This window comes from Emydura macquarii, unplaced genomic scaffold (assembly GCF_026122565.2).
Source record: "Emydura macquarii macquarii isolate MOO-44397 ecotype Brisbane River unplaced genomic scaffold, CSIRO-AGI_Emac_v2 contig_2636, whole genome shotgun sequence".
In the NCBI taxonomy this organism is placed as follows: Eukaryota; Metazoa; Chordata; order Testudines; family Chelidae; genus Emydura; species Emydura macquarii.
The window spans coordinates 26,884,200-26,898,283 of NW_027132773.1; the positions used below are offsets into that span (position 1 = coordinate 26,884,200).

At 40.2% G+C, this 14,084-nt stretch overlaps 1 protein-coding gene across 2 annotated transcripts in view; it reads left to right on the top strand.

The window, feature by feature from the left end:
- MAPK12 (mitogen-activated protein kinase 12) overlaps window positions 1-11,742 on the top strand; it is a 58,772-nt gene extending 47,030 nt beyond the window's left edge. For both annotated transcript variants that reach the window (XM_067564335.1, XM_067564334.1), the window contains 4 exons: window positions 3,408-3,487; window positions 4,546-4,624; window positions 6,114-6,287; window positions 8,761-11,742. In XM_067564335.1, coding sequence (XP_067420436.1) covers window positions 3,408-3,487; window positions 4,546-4,624; window positions 6,114-6,287; window positions 8,761-8,831 — 404 coding nt within the window. In that variant the 3' untranslated portion in view covers window positions 8,832-11,742. The remainder of the gene's footprint in view (window positions 1-3,407; window positions 3,488-4,545; window positions 4,625-6,113; window positions 6,288-8,760) is intronic.
- The last annotated feature ends 2,342 nt before the right edge of the window (window positions 11,743-14,084 follow it).

Sequence of the window (14,084 nt, forward strand, 5' to 3'; positions counted from 1 at the left end):
ACCATATGCAGCGCTGGCTTCATGATTGACTGTAGCTTTGGTGTTCAGTGTGCTGCTGAGATATGTTAACTGTTTGACAGCTTGGCACATGATAATTTCCATCCTCATTGATGGATCTTGGTAAAGTTGTTGAGGAGCTGGCTGGTATGTAACCTCTGTTTCAGTTCGGCTGATGGTGAGGCCAAAGTTACGAGCTGCCGCAGCAAATTGGTTTATAAGATCTTGTAGTGTTCCTTCAGAGTGCATCATCAAGACACAACCATTGGCATAGAGCAATTCCTGGATCAACACTTCTATCACCTTGGTGTTCGCATGTAATCAGGAAAGACAGAACAACTTACCAGTGTGGAAGCGTACAAAGACTCCATTTGAAGCACCACCAAGGGTTTTCTCTAGCATTGCAGCAAAGAATAGACCAAAAAGACTAGGAGAGGGGACATATTGATGCTTCACCCCATTCGTGATGTTAATAAATTTGTCTGGACTTCTAAATTTTTAGCAAGCAATTTCCCAAGGGCAAGGCAGTTGGCCATATCGAATGGCTTGGGTACCTTGAGAAACAAAATGTATAAAAGTTTGGTGCTGTTTGTAACGTTTTTCCTGTAACTGTCACGTGAGGAAAATCATGTCAACAGCGCTCCATTGAGCACGAAAGCCATGACTTAGAATGTTGTCGATGATTTGGGTCAGGATCTGGTTCAAGAAGATCTGTTCAAGAATCTTGCTGGCCATAGAAAGCAAAGAGATACTGCAGTAGTTACCACAGTCACTGTTTGAGCCTTTACACTTATAAATCATGACAGTGTTGGCATCTTTCAGTTATTGCAGTATAATTTCTTGAAGCCAGACATGTAATTTGAAAAGCTTGTCAGTGAGAAGATTTCCTCTGTGTTAGGAAACCTCAGCTGGAATGGTATTGGGATCAGGGCATTTATTATTTTTCATTACTTGAACAGCCTTCAACACTTGGGTTCATGTGGGTGGATCGACACGTGCAGTAGATGTGGGCAGTTTATGGATGTGATTATTTAGTGATTCATCAGAAACAGTAAATGGATAATTAAGTAGTTCACTAAAATGTTCATGCTACAATTGGTGGATGGCAGTGTGATCTGTGATGAGAGATTCACCATCAGCACTTAAAAGTGGTGTCGAGACATATTAGGTAGGCCAATCACAGCTTTGGCTGCATCATAAACATGACTTCAAAGGTTTCTATCAGCAACGGTGTGTCATTCCTCTGCTTTACAATCAAACCACATATTTTGCATTTGGCGGAGTTTGCATTAGAGCATACTGCAGGCTGCCCTATATCTGGCCTCTTTCAACCCAAAGTGGGTTAGCTAAGAGCACGTCATGGACTTGTCACTTGACATCAAAAAAGTTCAATATTTCAGGATCATTTTCATCGAATCAGTCTGCATGATGTCATTTTGTATACCCAATACAATTCACAACTGTGTTATAGATTGTGTCATGCAGGGATACCCATTTGGCAGATACGTCATCACTGATCATTGGAAGAGTTTCTAAAACAGTAGTTAGCTGTGTTCAAAATTGTTCGGCAATTGACAATCATTCATAATTACAAGCTTAATTGATGGGTTTTTACATATTTTTGGCCAAATAGAAAAGAAAAGCTTTGATGGAACAAGATGGTGGTCAGTACAACAATCAGCTCCCTGTAATATCCGAGTTATGAACACATTTTGTAGGTCCCATTGTTGGACCTAGTCAATCAGATGCCAGTGACTAGAGCAAGGGTGCATCCAGGTCATTTTGTATTTGTTGCAGAGTCAGAAGATAGCATTTGTAATAACTCAATGGTGCTTGGCATGTGTCCTCAGCAGAAGTAGACCATTGCTGTTCATCTTGTTGATGCCATGTTTGCCAAGTACACGATGACACATAAAGTCAGCAAAGCCAACACAAGTGTTAAAGTTGTCTAAAACAATCAACTTGTCTTCATTGGGAGCCAATCAGATCAGGTCATTTAGTTTGAAATAAAATTCCTCCTTACCCTCATCAGAGTTAGTCATTGTTGTTGCATAAGTACTGCTCAATGAAGCATAACATCTACCTCATGGGGCAATTGGAGCTTCGTCAATCTATCATTTATACCACTGGGTGTGCTCTCCAAATGACAGACAAGATTCTTTCTGATTGTAAAGCTGACTCCTGCATTATGTGGCTTGTTATGTGGGTGTCCCTTCCAGAAGAAAGTATACCCAGCACTCTCCTCAGTCTGCTGACCCTCATCAGCAAGTTGCATCTTGCTCAGTGCCACAATGTCAATATGTATCTTCCAGGCTCTTGAGCCACCAGAGCAGTCTGCCTGACAGGATGATCAGTTTGGTTTGGACAATCAAGCGTACGGACATTCCAGGTCACAACAGTGAGACAAAAATACATTTTTGAGGTGTGTTTGAATTTTGACCACATGATGGGCCACCCCCTACCTGCAGCAAGCTGGTCAGGGCTGTTCGAGATGAGCAATTGGGGCATCTTTTCAAGTCCCTTCCACAGATTGAGGTCAACTGTGCTGTCCCTGCATAGAGCAGACAAGTCAGTCAAGATGCTGCTGGACTACAGTGTCACCCCAGGTCAACGCAGTATGTACAGGTTCATGACTGACTTCCAGCAATGTCCATCGCCTATCACTTTTCCCATTCCCCTATAGCTGTGGGACTTGTTAGATTGTTGAAGACTGTGAGATAATTTGTTTAAAGTGGATGAGTACTTGTGCACCAACTTGCACACTCTCTTAACAAACAACATTTACAATGGCAAGGTAAACTGAGATTTTTGGGGAGCATATACTCTGAAAATAAACCTGGAGTCAGCAAGGTTTATTTTTGGAGTATATAACTCCCAGAAATCCAACTCCTTCTCCCCATGGTGGGATGGTGGAAATGGGGCGAGTAGCGGATTGCCCTGTAGGGAAAATTTTCGTGGTGAGTTTTGCTTTCTGAACCAATATGGTAGCCATGAAGGCCCACAGAGTTTTACTCTAAAACACCCTGGCTAACAGGGCTTTGGCTGGGCAGACGGGGCTTGTTAGCCTGGGCAATGGGGCAACTGCTCTTAGAGAGGTAAGCTACCTATAGGCTAAACCCCAGTTCCAATCACACAATCCATTAGAAACTTCATAAGTATAATCTACCCAAGTGGGAAGACATTATCTGGCCCATAAAGTCGGAAGATACTTGACTTTAGGTGTTTTCAGTGTCCTCCACTTTTGCAGAAGAAACACAGAACCTAGAGCTGAGCAAATGTAAAGTTTCTCATTTCACCTTTATGTTATGTGTTACGCTTTGATCTCTACTGGCAAGGAAATTGCATAATTTTTATAGGGCTTTTAATTTTGTCACTGTACAAAGACTTGATTCCTGACTTCTGGTATTCAGATCTGGACCAGCTCACAGAAATAATGAAGATAACAGGCACACCAACTCAAGATTTTGTTCAGAAACTACAGAGTCAAGATGTGAGTATACCGCTCAGTATTCTACTAATATTCTACTTGTTCTAGTTTCAAATGCAAGATAACTTAATGAAAAGCTGTTCTGTGAACCTCATCATAAAAATATTCGAGAAGTTTTTGGAAATGTTATTGGTTTGGTTTACTTAGTCAAACACAATTTTCAAATAGGTTTAAATCAAGTATGTTGCAGTAAGATAATGGCCTACATTTTCAAAAGTGTCCATTAATTGTGGATACCCAACCTACGACCCCAGATCCTAATTTTATTTTAAAGGTCTTGTGCACCTACAATTTCAGCTGAGGTCATGGGAGCTGCAAGTGCTCCACATGTCTGAAAATCAAGTCCTATTTGAAGGTGATCACTCAAAAATTCAAGTGTTAAAAATTAGTGGTCACTTAAAAATATGTAGGCCTAAGTGCTTCAAGTTTCTTACATATGTGACACTTTAACAGCTCTAGATGAATGGCAACTACTTTTATTGAGAGCACACTGGTAATACATAAAATGTATTTAGAAGACTATTTGTTTTTGTGTTTTTAACTTTTCCTTCCCTGCTCCCATGTGCGCACTTCTCTGGAGAGTTTAAATCCAGTTAAATGTATCTTAGCACCAAATATTTACAGTTAATGATTAAAATACCTGTACAATTTAAATACTTATTGAATGTATCTTAAAAAGAAAGACCAGCTGTTCAACAGACCTATATTGACTCACAGTGGGAAAAAATATTTCTCTCTTGAATGATGCATATACATTTTCCAAACTAAATAATATACAGTCTATAATAAATAGTACTAAGGATCTTAGAGAGGGAAGCTTCCTATACCCAATAGGATCAACATTAGGTATTGTTTCTCTCCTTTTTCTTAATACTTGCAAACAAAGTATCTTTCAATCAGCAGGTAAAGACAACAAGGCCCCAGAATGATCTTAAAATAGAACCCCATTAATGATATCCATATGCATAGGACGCTCTCAGAAAAATCATGAAAAGATATTGCTAAATCCTATTGCATAAAAAGGAGGAAATTTTCTAATCAATGTTCTTGTTTCTTTTAAGGCAAAAAATTATATCAAAAGCCTCCCAAAAGTGCAGAAAAAAGACTTTGCAGCCATCTTGAAGTATGCAAATCCTTTGGGTAAGAAAATGTGTATGGGCATGTACCACTTGTGGTGTTGTGTTACAGCAGGAGCAGCAGTTGCTGCTATAATTAAGGTTGCATTATGGTAATTAAGGTTGGATTCCTTGTTTTCCGTTGCTCATAACTTTCACCTTAAGGACTGAAATTTTCCAAATCTAGTCTTTGCCTAGAAGTGATTTTTTTCTTAGAAAAGATGAGCAAAAGTGGTTTACACTATTGGACCCATGTTTTCCTGGATCAGTGTCTTTGTTAGTACCAAGAAATCAAATACAGATATTAAAATTTTCCTTTTTAAAAAAATGATTCTTAAAGCCTATTCTGAATAACTGTACAAGACAAACAGGGATTGAAAACTGAAATTTATCATGAAAATAGTCCTCAGTGAGAAGTGTCTCAGGGTTCCAGAGAAACTTGGTTTTGATTTGATAGTTACAAGCCTCTCAAAATAACATACCCAGGCTTGGTCTACACTACAGAGTTAGGTCGATGTAGGGCAGTTTACGTCGACCTAATTATGTCAGTGTCTGCATTACAGCGCATCGGTATAATTGCCCTACTACACTGACATAATAACTCCACCTACACAAGAGACATAGGGCTTATGTTGACATAAACTGGAGCTGTGAAAATGACAAGAAAAGCTGGTAGGCTCCCTGCTGTGAACCCTGCACCTGGCTCACAGCTCAGCCTGTCAACCCAGGGCAGGTAGGGGCTCCAGCTAGAGTCTGACTGCCCCCCAGGCTCCTGGCTCCCCACACCCAGCCAAGCTGCTGCCCAGGCTCCCCATTCCAAGCCAGGCAGCAACCTGGGCTTCCTGCTTCAAGCTGGCTGGCTACCCAGGCTCCCGGCTCCCTACAGGTAGCTTGTCCTGCACCCATGCTCCCTGCTCCCCTCTGTGGGAGCACACCACCAACAGAAGGAGGGTAGTGTGAACATGAAAAAACATAGTAATTACTGTGGTGGCTGTACATTGACCTAACATAGGTTGACTTAAGTTTGGATTGTAGACATATCCTGAATAAGCAGAGTACATTTTGAATTTTTCACTAAGCTCATACAGGACCTGATCAAAATCCCACTGAAGTCCATGTAAAGTTTCCATGGATTTCACTGTGTTTGCATAGCTGAGAAAATCAGTGCTACAGATATACACATGGCTGTGTGACTGCACTAGTGGTTTGAAAGTGTACTGAATGTGTGGATTGGCTCGGATCTGATGTGATGCAATTAAGCTCTCTGCCCCCTGTGCACTGGTTCATAATGAATTGTTTTTGTATTGAAATATCACAATGATATGATGACTTGACAGCAGCAAAACACTTTATATCTTTATTTTCTCCTTAAAACAGCAGATGTCTATGAAATAAAATAACTCATCTTTGTAGCCATCTGTAATTCTAAAAACCAACAACAGCACAACAGCTTTATAATGCAAGTTGGATTCTGTGGCAATATTTGAATGTCCTGTTTGGTTTGTGTTGAACAGCTGTAAACCTTTTGGAGAAGATGCTGGTGTTAGATGCAGAGAAGAGAATAACAGCAGTAGAAGCTTTAGCGCATCCTTATTTTGAACCAATTCATGATCTTGAAGAGGAAACTGAGGCAGAGAAATATGATGACACATTTGACAATATGGATTTGCCACTGGATGAGTGGAAGCGTAAGTCCTTTATGGTGGGATTAAAAGGGATAAAAAGTGATTAAACAGAAGGGCTATCTGAGAAGTAAAAACACTCATCTCCTTACAAATGACGTTTTCTGGTCTTGGCAGAAAATAGGCACCAATGGGGTCTAGAAACAGAAAACGAGTCAAGTGTCCTCATCTCTCCTGCTCTCCCTTGTACCCCTTCCTAAGGTAGCCCCTGTAATAGTTCCGTCTGTCTCCAGGGCCCACTGCCCCTCTACCATTTATCTGTTCTCCTTCCATCCCTCAGCTTACCCATTCCCCACCAAATTTCCTCTTCCTGGGCTCATTCATTTCACCCTTCTTGATCCCTCCAAGGTTAGCTAAGGTTCTGACAAGGCTTCCCTGACCCATGTGGGAAATCCCTTTAGATGACAAGAGATTTTCTTTAGCATGAGCTATTTATACTATGAATGGAAATAAATTACTTTTTGGCACAGTCTTGCTTAGCACTCAGGTTAAGCAAAGCTGGCTGGTAAGTCTGGAGTGGCCTGTGATTTTTATGGAACATCATGGGATTTTAATCAAACCTGGAATGTGGAAAATAATTAAACTACTGTCTGTAGAACACTATGACAATGTTTTATTGCTATGTATAGAGTAAACTTAAATGATCATTTCCTCTTTTCTCAGGGAAGGAAGGGGGAGTGGGAGTCAGTTATTGAGGATTTGGGTTCACTTTTCATTCTGGGTTTTCTTTTATTCATTTCCCTGATTCATACATCACAGGGGTGGGAGTGGTGATGATGGATTCTTATAAATCTGCATTTCCTAAAGCAAACCTCAGTAACACCCTCCCATCCGCATATGCCTTCCGAAGGTTAGCAACAAACCACAGTTATTAGCCTGTGCAAAGAACATAAGAATAGCATTCGGTGTACTCTTTGACTCCAGTGACTGAGTGCAGGGCATAGTTATTACCTTAGCATAACAAATGTTGAAAATGGAGAGGAAGGAGGAGTAGCAAGTTGTACTTTGATCTCCTGATTCTCTGCTAAAAGGCACCTTGAACTGTACAGAAAGGCGGCATTTCTGAATTCTTACATAGCGTATTATTGCTTAATGTCGGAGGAGCAAGCCAACACTTCCCCTAAACACAGTGAGCTTGGAGTGGACACATCTTCATAAAGCAGTTATAAGACTGCATAATTAATGCATTTGATATGTGTGCCTGTGTACACGGAGAGATTGTGCTGATTATTGGTTACTTGTCTGCTTTTTAAAAAAAATGTAACGTGAATAATTTTTAAAATGCTGCTGATTTTCCCACCTACTCTTTCTCCTCTGTTGCTGGGTCTGCTGGCTGCCCTCTCTCTGCTCCCTCATTTCTAACTGCTTTGTTTGGTATCACAAAATTCCCTTAAATTTCCTAAAATGACCAGGGCCACTCTTTTTAGGACCTACAAGACCTGAGGCTGCTGACTTTTAAATGTTATAAACATTGAGTTATTTCAACTTTCAGTTAAACAACAAACTAAAAAGGAAATTTCTAGTCCTCACCCCATCATGCAAACCAGGCTACTTCTAAGATTGATGCTTTTCTTTCATTTCCTCAAACCCTTTCTAGTGCTGACCAGTATGGGAAATCCTAAAATGCCATCAGAGATGCTGTTCTTGTTGTATTTCTCAGCTGACTGGAATCAGGAAGTTGTGATAACTAGATTTCCACACTGTGATGAATTAACAATAAACTTCAAGCAAAGGGAGCAACTGGTGTCCCTCCACAGGGGGACTGGATACTTAGTATGCTAACGTCTCATAACAAAACAGGACAGAAACATCAGTGGCCCCTGTACATACCAGACTCCAGTTCTGGAAATCTGAGGCTGCCTTCACTCAGATGTCTGGCCCTCAGAAAAGTAGGGATTCAGCAGCCTTTTCCCTAGCAGCTTCCTGTTTGCCTGTCCATGACTGAACTCTTTTCTTTGGTTTACCCTTTTATTAGGAGCCTTTCATAGCATGTTCTCCTGGTAGCTGGCGCTTTAACTGTGAGACTGACAACCAGCTGCAGTCCTAAGGTAGTCACGCTGCCTATTGCTACCAGAGGCTTAGAGACCATCTCTTTCTGATGAGATTTGGGGGGTCAGTTTTGGTTCTGATTCTCAAACTTGGGCACTCTAACTTTTGGTGCCCATATTCAGGCCCCTTAGCGAGAGGCCTGATTTTCAGATTTGCTGTGCACAGCAGCAGCTATTGAAGATAAATGCCAATTGTGGGTGCAACACTGACAGTCAGGTCACTTATTTAGGTGCTTCATTTTAGGCATCCACTTTTGAAAATTTGGGCCCCAGCTCTTTGTATGTTTTCTCTCCCTCATCCCTGAGGAAGTGTCTCATCCCCAAATAGACAATATTCCAGCCATTTTGGGTTTGGCTTCTCACCCCTGTCTGTGAGGCTCCTTTTATGAACATACTAGCAACGCTGTCTCTCTCTTACTGTTGTTTTTCAGGCATTACCTATAAAGAGGTAATAAACTTCAAGCCACCTCCACTGCCTGAGTCAAAGGAAACGGCAGTGTAACCGTAGGAACCATCTCTTCAAAAATAAAAAGAAGCGGGAAGGGTGTAAATGCTTGTGATAACTCAGTTGTACAAACCTTTTATAAATAAACTGGATGTAATCTGTTATATCTGTATTGTAAGGAATAGTGGTGTTTTTACTCTAACCAGGAAGCTAGTGCCTTTGGAAATAGCATTCAAAACTGTCTGGAAACTTACCTCTACCCAACGTTTCTCATCTTTTTGTGCAAATTTGTGGTTTCATTTCATCAAAGTATGCCTCAAAATCCCAGGGTTTTCATGAATGTGCTTTTAGACCAGATATTGCTAGTTTGTTAAATCACAGGGTAATTGAGTAATAGTTAATAAGCTGAGGCTAAATGGACAAGTGTTTTGCTCTTCCTACATGAACGGAGGGGAGTTTGAGCTCCTGGAACCGAGCCCAAAGGGCATGAAAGGGAGTTTGCCAGCTTCCCACTTGGTTCTTTTCTTCCTGCAGAAGCCATTTTGTGGATGATCTATAGATTGGGAGGGAATGAAAATGTTGCTGGATAATCTCAACCACACAAACCTACTCTGAGGGGTGTGTACAATAGGCAGCAGTGTCAGTCAGGGACACCCATTGCTCTAAGATGTTTAGCAGGGGACTGGCAGAGCTGCAACTGGTCCTGATTTCCAGTAAATTTCATTGGTATCCGCAGATTCTGACGAGTGAAATCTCCTGCCACTTTCTCCAGGGCAACAGGGGACAATTCATGTAGGGGGATATAGGACACCTTGAATTAAGTGCACCAGATAAATCTATTTTAAATAGCACAGCATTTTCTTCCTCTTCTGAATAACTTGCTGAATAACTAACTTTATATAGTGGAGTAGGGATCCCTGATTTCCAAGGGGAAATAGTGAGGATTTAGAATATTCTATAAGCTCTATAAACTTCTTCATAGTTTTGATGCAGTCATTGAAAATATACATTGTGATTGGGGGGTCAGTGTGCTGATAGAAGTTAGAAATAAAGCTACATGCAAAGCATTACATCATGATCAAAGGGATGGGGATAATACTACTACAGCACAGTAATTCTTTTGCCCTGCAGCAATACATTTTGTTTGTATTATATGTAGGCAGTGTTAGGTGTATAGTACTAATTATATTTAAATCTCATTATCTTATTCTCTTGTGCAAAATAACTCCTTGACAGAAGGTACAGTACCCACAGGAGACGTCTACCTGATGAGTTACTCTGGGATATTGATAGGACGCTTCTGTGGGTTCTTCAGCCGTGTTCATCTCTTGCACTTTCCTATCTGCTTAGTTCATCATAATCTCACGGAAGCCAGAAATGGAAATTGACAAACCTTTATGTATGTGTTTTTTATGGTTAAAGCTCATCTCTTTAAAAATTGAATACTTGCATAAGGGTTACTCCCATTACAATGTGCTGCTTTGCGTCAGTGCCAAGTGGAACATCTGTGGAAAGAGACATTTGATCTTAGCAGCTAATAACTGGAAAGGAACCAAGAGATGTCTGAGTTGACTTATTTTTTATTCAATAAACATTTTAAACTGGAAGGCTTCATCAACTCACTGTTTGATTTTATGTTTTTAGTTATTGTTTAATATAAAGCTCTATAAATAGCAGGTGCTAGCAGGGAGGTATTTGTGATGAACACTGAGCAGCCAGAATAGGTACCTGGAGAGAGGAAATGGTGGTTAAAACCCTGCAATTTTATGCATGCATTCAATAAGCCTTTAAAAAAACAAAGTTCCAGGGTGCATAAAAAGAGGCAATCAATGCAACCCGATGGAAAACCTTTTAGCACAATAAAAGACACTGAGGAAGGCATGTGTTGGGAGTCACATTCCATTGTGCCACTACCATTTGCTCTCACCTTGAGCTTGGTCTTACACTATTAAAGTAAATAGGTGCTTTGCCATTTACTTCAATGTGCACAGGGTCAGGTCCTTTAATAGCTGAGACCAGTATATGGAAACTCTGGGCCTGATCCAGCAAGGTGCTGAGAGCAAAATGCCTTCAACTCTCATGGAAGGTAATGGCAGTTAAGGATGCTAGTCAGGAAAAAAAGGGACAAACACATTAATGCATTTTTTTTCAACGTCTGTGTTGCTTGATATTTTTTAAAATACATTTCAAAATTCTAAATTTCACCAAACTTTTAGAAATTTTAAAAATCACTTCTTTCACTACAGTGGGTTAAATCTCAGGATGAACATTTTGTGACAATTTCAATTATATTTTTCCTGTCTTTTTTTTTAAATGTAATTGAAATTTAGAAAATGTTGACCAGTTTTAGAACTCAGCTCTTAGTAGGATTATGATCATCTCCTGCATTGGAGATAGACTTTTGCCTCTCAAACTACCAGAATTTCTAAATGTAGAAGTGGACGGGTACAATGAGGCATAAGCAAAATAATTTTTAATTTTTCTAAAACATCAGTGAGTATAAGACTGTCTTCTTTTTAACCCCTTCTTGAAAAAAGGAGATGTTGAAGAGAAGACCTCAATGAAATATACAAAATTCTGAACGTACCAGAGAAGATACAATAGATGCAATATTATGTGAGATTGTGTCAAATGACAAGGGATCATAGGGTTAACATAAGCAGGAAGTAATATCTCTGCATCATATATTCTCAGAGTTTAAGATATGAAAAATTGATGAAAGCAATAGGGATCATTAGTGTGAATAGCTTATTAAAAGAAATGTGAATGTGGAGGAAAGTATACTTTGTGTGATACAACTGCTTATTCAATGGGAGAGGCAAAATTTCCTAGGTTTTTATTTGCTATTTCTACTGGTGCTAAGCAACTCAGGAATAAGAATCCAATTTCTGTTTGCCTTAAGGAGAAATGTAAATATGATGTGCATGTACTTAAAATGTACTGTGAAAAATAAACTTTTTTAATAATAGTGGTCTCATTTTCCCACCCCTGTGCCCCACACACAAACCAGTTGTATTGTTGATGAAAGATGTCTGGGTAAAATATTTTTGCTGTCAAGTAATTGTATGAAACCCAATATTATAGGGATAGCCTATTTTAATATAAGATGGTGGCTTTGTTTATTTTGAAATAAAATAAACCCACAGCTTCTAATCTCCCCCATTCCACCACCCAGCACTGCACATCAGCCACACAACATGACTGAGGGTAGTTGTTGCCACCCCATTATTTCATAGGGCATTCTCAGTTTTTACAAACATCATGATTTTATTCTGGAGGGCAAGATTTCAAGACATAGGCATAAAACCGTTCCTTAATCTGATTAAAGAACCAACATCTTTCGGTCCACACTGACAATTAGCAAACCTGTTATGGCATAGACACCTCGTAAGTATAGAAGAGAACTGTGAGCTAGCCGTGTTCCGGTAGTGGAGCTGGGCCCTAAGTCTGACAAACTTAAATGTATCCTGACCATTTTACAACACCAGTTCAATTAATGTTCACCATCCACTGCCCTAAAAAGCCATTGCTTAAACTAAAAAAACCACAAAACTTATGAGCTGCTTGCTTGAGCTTCCTGCTGTCTTACCTGCTGCAAAATTCAAATATCAGCTGCCTTTTCCTATCTGCTCCAGCTAAGGTTGTGTCAGAGCTTATATTAGAGATTGTTTCTTTATTATAACTTGGACTAAAATACTCCCTGAGGGCTCATACTTGGCACATACACATGGTCAGCCCAGCAAGCAGGCTATTAAAAATTAAGTTTCCATGCCAGCCATTTGAACACTGAGCAGCAATGTCTGGATTAGAACCTAGATGTGCTATAGGTTTGGAGCGGGACAAGAATGGAGATGGTAACTTTCGACTTGTTTTTAGAGGAAGGTCCAGTGGGTGAGCGGGGAGGGATTAGTGACAGGTCTGGAAACCTTCCTGAATATGTTATCCCTGCCAATCCACCTTCCATCTCCTAATTTCCCCATCCACTTCTACATAGGAAGTAGTACTTGATTGACCATGCTCAGTGGCTCTGTCAAGGTTGGCGCATAGGCCACCAGCATCCCAGGCAGACTTCTGAACATTTTGAGAACCAAGCCTCGGGCTGCTGGTAGTTTAAGAAAGAAGATCTCTTATGCGCCCTGCCACCCCCCCACACACACACATTAACAACTGCCCCATGCTGTTGCTAGGTGATTCTCCTTGTACTCAAGACTATGTGCAGTCCGTATGATTGTTATGCCGCTATCTAAAACCTACATTGCCACCTAGCAACTGCTTGCAACTCTCAGACATGGGAAATATGCATGCTTGTTATGCTGCTGGTAGCAGTCTCCCTCAGGAAGAAGGCAACTGAGGACAAAGAAGTTAGTTTCAGAATGCAGTGTTACATAATAACCGCAGTAGGAAAAGGGGCCCCCCCTTGCTTTAGTCCTGCTGAACTTCGTTCTGTAGTACTGTTTCCTTGAGCACTCCAGGGTCTGTTACATCAATCACTTGTGTTTCACATAAAGGATATGATAACTCTCCCAACTGGATTTGATTAGTGCACTAATCCCCCCACATATAAACTCTACCATTGCTTTTTCTTGAAGTATTTGAAACACTCTTATCACAAGTGAAGGGTAAGTGAAATAATGCAAATGTAAATTGACGGCTATGCATGAAATCAAATGAAACAAATTACTGTTCAGATCCTGTTTTAGAATTTTTCATTTTTGCTGTAGAAAGTACCGTAAACATGGTCTTGCTTGCTTTTCAGAGCAGGGCATGTCTTACTGTGGTTGGGCGGTGCCTTACTTGGCAAGGCTCTGATCCTAACTGGGACCTCTGATAACTACTGTAATATAAATAACACTCAAAGGCAGTGACTAGGGCCTAATCCATTGCTCAATGAAGTCAGTGGAAAAACTCCCACTGATCTCAGTAAACAATGAATATACAATACAAACTAATACTGTTGAGACCAAAATTTTAGCCACCAGGGGGCTGCAGTGACTCTGTTCACTTTTTCAAAGGCTCACTTTTTGTGCATATGTCAGTGCAGTTAGTTTTGTCTTGTGTGCACTGTCATTTGGTCTGTGTCCAACAACTTGCAGTTTTCAGGAAACTCCCCACTTCTTTGTTTCTCACTGAAATTATTTAGTTGATACTTTTAAAGGCAGTGGTTCATTATTAGGAAAAGAAGTATTGGAGAAGTATGAACAGAAAAACTTTTAAACAAAATCTAGCGCTTTGCTTTCTGAAAAACATTCGTAATATCTAGAATATATTACAACGTTAGTAATAAAGGCACTGAAACTACCATTCAAGTAA